This window comes from Larimichthys crocea, chromosome III, assembly GCF_000972845.2.
Source record: "Larimichthys crocea isolate SSNF chromosome III, L_crocea_2.0, whole genome shotgun sequence".
Classification (NCBI taxonomy): domain Eukaryota; kingdom Metazoa; phylum Chordata; class Actinopteri; family Sciaenidae; genus Larimichthys; species Larimichthys crocea.
The window spans coordinates 19,017,056-19,022,802 of NC_040013.1; the positions used below are offsets into that span (position 1 = coordinate 19,017,056).

Consider the following 5,747-nt stretch of genomic DNA (forward strand, 5'->3'; position numbering starts at 1 on the left):
GTAAAATAAGATAATGTTAATTGACTCAGAGTTGAAGCATTTCTGCGGCTTTGATCTGCGTGAAACCTGTCCGTTTGAATCATCAGTACAGAGGATTACCAATCCTCTCTGCCTGTGCACATACATAAAACTGTCGAGTTAGCTACGACTCCCAGTGGTGTATTCCAGTAAAGAAACATCCAATCGTCAAGCTTAAAATTCTGTCACGTGCATCACTGATAGAACTCTGCAGTTTAGAGTGAGTTCACTTTTATTCATTTTTGGGTCAATTTTGCCAAAATAAAGCCAAAATTTGATGATTTCTCAAAAACTGGTGGCTGTAACATAAATTTCCCTATGTGTCCCTATGTGAAGACATATTAAGGATAATGTTAAAAGAAAAACCTGATATGAGGATAAAGAAAGGGTTAAAAACACTACCAGAGCCAGTGGCGCCTCCCACTTCCCAACTCTATGTGACAGCATGCAAATACACCAGCACTGGGTGTAGTTAAAGCCAAAGCTGCATTCACCCTGTGTCAAACAGTCTACATTTGACATCTTTTGTGCTTTAGTGAAGCAGGGTTGGATCATGACCAGGGCTCAGCAGCAGTGCAGTTGAGCCCTTTCTTCTATTTTCTAATGTGATTAGTCCTCAATAGCAAGAAGAGACGCAACTTTCAAATCAAGACCAGGAGGCACTTGTGAGTTCAAGTCCATCAAACTGAGTGACCTGATCCCACATCTATCTGCCCCTACTGTGTCTGTCTGTTTCATTCTCCTCAGCTGATTCTCTTTGCGCATATGATTTTTACAGCATTTCCTTCCTCTATTTGTTCCACACTTATCTCCTTACTGTGCCATCTGATTCTCACGCTCAGGCACGTAGGAATTTCCATTTTCTGTTTACAAAGCCAAATTAGTTTAGGAAATAATTTGAATCATTCAATGTAAATATACATTTTTTGCAAATTATTTCAAATGAAGAATCGATTTTGAATACATACTTTATTACATACATACTTTATTGATCCCTTGAGTAGATTCTTTTTTCACTCAGGATTTTACATACATACATAGGCCCAAAATACAACCACACACACAAATGTAGAGAGAGGGTAGCCCCCCCCCCCCCCCCTACTTTTGGTTCCTACGGACTGAGGTACTGTCACTCATGGGTACAAATAAAACCAGAATAAATAAAATGGAACACTAAACATAATCTCTTTCTAGTATGTTTTGTAAACATTTTTACAATAATTTCATATGATTTTGAAGTATTATTAATAAAGTATTATAGTAGTAGTAGTATAGTGATACTTGTTATGGAATTTTCTATCCTTAGGTGACCTATTGAGAGACCTATTGCCGCCCTTCTAGACATAATAGATACCTGGAGTTGATGTTGCAATCTGCATAAACAGACATCTGTGTCTCCAGACTAGAATATGTTCACAATAACACCTCCATGTGTAGAGACATTTAAAGTCTATCCACCAGCATGAGTTGGGCAGAATGTGAGACCGACCTCAGGCACTTCTGATGTACTTTGAGAGTGTCTCTAATTCTCCTTGGCCAAGCATCAATAAATAATACAGCATAAGACATCAGAGGCTCCTGAACACTTTTTTCCCTCCTGACCTCAGCATTGACCTTTGATTTCAGCATTTCTCCACAACAATACTGTTTTGCTCACACAAAAATAAGTATTTGCACATTGTGACTTAACTCCTGCTGGTGAGACAACTATAGTACATACATACATAATTATGCATTTTTGATAAAGTATTCCTAATTCCTTACTGCATCCACTTATTCAGATTTACGAACTATGTCATCCCTTCACCATCCTATGAAAAACCCACCCCACCACACCTATTTCTGGCTATTTCCACCAACTTGGGAGTATAATAATAATAATAATACATTATATTTCTGTGTCTTGTGACTCAGATAGCACTTCTAAAATCAGTGTTTTTCGGGTGGTGTCACGAACACTCTTGAGGAAGCCCATAAGGTTAGATCCGCCGGTCCCTGTGTTGTTTAGCGCAGGGCCCACACCCCTCAGCGGGCAGCCGATGGCACGGGCACGATTACCGGGCACAATGATGTACTTGGTCACACTATTGAGGTGATAGTTCCGTAAATCCACCAGTGCGGAGACACAGGAGTTGTAGGCTTGGCAGAGATCAGAGCTGGAGTGGGACAGGATGAAGTCTCTCAAAGATGGACAGACATACAGAGTTTGTATCAGCTGACGATGGGCAGGAAGCATGTAATCCCTCATGCGTGTCAGGAAGGCTTCTGGATAGGGTGAGTCAATGAAGAGAGCAGAAAAGAGACTTTGGAAGAAAGAAAATAACCTTTCCTGGAGACATTTTCTGTCAGAGCAATCAACTGACTACACAAACAATGTGATTCATTCATGGAAAGCATTGGAGGGTGTTTAAAGGTAGAAGGAAATGCATTTTTACGTGTCTCATCCTCATGCTGGATGCGCAGCAAAGCATCAAAGCACTGAATGGTTGAACTCTGGGCTGCACTGATGCCTGATAGCAAAATTGGCTCATTGCTCACACCTTCATACAACAGCCCCCGTGGAAGCATAGGGTTGTCTCGCCACCTAAAACCACATACATACAAACATACACATACAAATCACATACATGTACTGTAAACCTCCTTTTTATAGATGCACATGCAATTAGAAGCACATGGTACCATTTTATATGTTAGACATACAGCTAAACTATGCAGCAGTTAGTACAATACATAATGGTAGAAGCAGAAGGGACTTTTGATGCCTTCCAGTAAGATGAATCTGCAGGATTTAGCAAAACCATTAAAATGATTAATTAATTAAAAGTAACAGTCCTAAATCTCACCCTGAGAAAAACATTCTCAATGTTCCATGAAACTCAGCTGGATCGACATGATCTGGAAAAAGCACAAATTCTGTTATTCTAATTACCTTGAATTTGCATAATAAGGCTCAGCATGCAGATTTATTAAATTTAGGTTGGACTAGTTTTAATTCAAACTTACTATGCATGAGTTTGAAAGTTTCCTTCATCTTCTTTAAAGACCGAGTTACTTTGATGAGACCCTTCTGTATGCCGGTGAGGTCCGACATTTTCATAGCATGCATCACCTCCAGAGTCCCCTGGTTAGAATTCAAAGTTTAAAATCCATCACTATGGGACTAGTGACAAAGGGTTCAGAGAGAGTTAACATGAAAAAGGGGAAGAATAACAGCAGTCAGTACTAACCGTTATGCCTGAACTCGCAGCCATATCGACCAACAATGACACTATGAAAAATCCCCTGCAACTCTCACCACCAGGAAAGGAAAATATCATGTCCAAGTTCCTATTTTTTGACAAATGAAGTTTTGGGAAATATATGAGCTCAACATCACATGAGTGTCAGAATTTGAAAATCATGTGAAAATGGAATTGAAAAAAGTGAATGTCTTTTTGTTTCCTTGTACTCACCCAATTTCCATTTCCCTAAAACGAAAATGAAAGAAAGGAAGAGCAAGTGTTTTGAGTGGAGAAAGAAATACCTAGTTGCTGTTTTGTTTTTTTCATGTGAGTCACTGACATTTAGACATACTGTTTTTTTGTAATATCTCTATCATAATAAAGTGCAGTATGTGGAATATAGATATTAAAGACAAGGCAACAAAACAACTCACCCTGCGGGATCCCTTAATTTCCAGTTGGCTAAAACTGAATCTGCGTAAGTCAGGATAGGTGGAAGGCCGAGCATGTTAGACACCTGCCAATAGGGCTTAGCCAGGGCTTTTGGGAGGATCTCTCATACAACAATAATAGTGAAGTTTCAAATTTTCCAGTTGTTACATCAGCAAAATTGACATTCCCATCAGCTGCACTTTGTATTTAGTGCAATGCATTGATACAATATCATAGATTTTTGTTTGTGCTGTGTTTTACCTGAGCGGGTGCATGTTGTCCTTCCTGCCATACATATCCCATGATGATGAACCCCAGTGCTAGATGAGCCAGCCTGAGCTCCCGATGGTTACTCAAGAGATTTGGACTCAAGACCGGCATCTGGATTGTGATCAGATTTTCTATTTTCAGATCAGGATCACCATCAAGGACTCAACAAATGAAACTGTATGTCCACAATGACATGCATGGGTTTTGATTGCATTCAGTGTTTGCATTATAAAGGCTTTGCTCATTCTCACCTTATGAACCTGATCCCGCAGTTTACGTGATTCTATTAGATGTGTGAGATTATTTGCCAGGTCCAGCCACACCCGATAATAGTCTGGAAGGGTGGTCTAGATGATAATAAGAATACAATGACTTCCTATTGATTTTTGATTGTTTTTTGCATGGAGGATTTTCATGTGGAGTGTAATCAGTAACATCATCAGCTCATGTTTGCCATGGTGCCTGACCTGCATGTAGGTATGGGAATTGATGAGATTTTATTGGACGTGAAATTTTGATTCCCATCCCTACCTGCAAGTCAGACTGACTGGAGCTATCAATCAGAGAGAGAAAGCAACTTGAAATAGGCAGTTGAAAACTAACCAAGCTGAAAACAGGTGATTCCCAGATGGGAAATCATTGTACAGTATAAATAGATGAGTAGTTTGTCCTTAATGCAATGATAAATTCTTCAGCTGAACATTTTCTAATACTTATAGTTTCTCATAGGTAAGTGAATTTTTTCTGTTACATTTGAGCCATATTTACTGTTTTATTTCTACAAAATGTATCTTTTTGTAACAAGAATGTCATTCAATTTGGCATTTGAAGTGTAATGAACTGAGTGATGTAGTGCTGGACAGCAAGCAGGCCCAGTCATGTGAATGGAAGAGACTTTCACTGGATCAATAACCCTCTATAACCTCGCTACTCAAAAACGAGAATAATCATCAGTTTCAGCCCAGAGGGACTATATATACTGCTGACCAACAAAGGCAATGAGAAAATAGACCTCAATGGTAAACAACATTGTCTGTACAGTATATACAGTATAGTTATAACATCTTGTGCGCTTGTTTCAGAATAGTTTTGATTTTAATGACAGTGAAACTTACCAGTGGCTCTTCAAGGAGAAATCCAAGATTCTCAGAAATATCAAATGCATCAAAGGCTGCCTGAAGTGTTTCTCTACTGTTAGTCTCCATATGCTCTGCCCTCTATTCTACTGCAGTAGTTCGGCTTAGAGAAGGGAAACACACTGTGTCTGACACTCAGCTGGTAAACGTGCTCTGAGCCTGCTTTATAGTTCCCACATCCTTTTTTTTTCACACCCTCAACAAAGAGCCAGTCAAATTTCTTGTACTGTAATGTCGTTTCCAGTTCAGTTCCAGTTTCAGTTTATGGTTTGTATATAAAAATTGAGAATTGAGAGAAAGAGCTGAGTATACAGAGCAAAACTGAAAAATGTCCTATTTTTTACAGTATGCAATATGAAGGAAATCATTTTTGGCAGTTGAAAGAAACTAAAAATAATAGCTTCTGGTGAAAATTGAAAATATTAAAATTGTACACATTCTGCTAAACTCAACCTTTGCAGTAGTTTGCAATGTTTATATATGAGGAGGTTATTGAGATTGAATAATACACACTGCTGTATGTTCCAAACTCATTGTACAGTGATGATTTATTGAAAATAATAATGATTATTCTGCTTTTACCACACCATGCCATCTATACATGCATCAGTCACCACATTTGCACAATAAATATATTGACCATCAGGGTTAAATATTGTCCTAACAG

General features: G+C 38.7%; 1 protein-coding gene across 2 annotated transcripts; it reads right to left on the reverse strand.

Moving 5' to 3' along the window:
• Positions 1 to 1,626: 1,626 nt before the first annotated feature.
• On the reverse strand, positions 1,627 to 5,235 carry LOC104929405 (indoleamine 2,3-dioxygenase 2). 2 transcript variants are annotated; one of them, XM_010743920.3, is made up of 10 exons: positions 5,060 to 5,235; positions 4,196 to 4,291; positions 3,936 to 4,055; positions 3,677 to 3,795; positions 3,474 to 3,488; positions 3,249 to 3,348; positions 3,025 to 3,142; positions 2,865 to 2,916; positions 2,454 to 2,602; positions 1,627 to 2,283 (listed from the first exon to the last, which is right to left on the reverse strand). In XM_010743920.3, exons 1-10 carry the CDS (start codon positions 5,147 to 5,149, stop codon positions 1,907 to 1,909), a joined length of 1,236 nt encoding a protein of 411 aa, XP_010742222.3. In that variant the 5' UTR covers positions 5,150 to 5,235; the 3' UTR covers positions 1,627 to 1,906. The 2 variants fall into 2 exon arrangements, with proteins under 2 accessions (XP_010742222.3, XP_027129856.1); XM_027274055.1 differs by lacking the exon at positions 5,060 to 5,235 and having other exon boundaries at positions 3,936 to 4,075.
• Between the last annotated feature and the right edge of the window lie 512 nt (positions 5,236 to 5,747).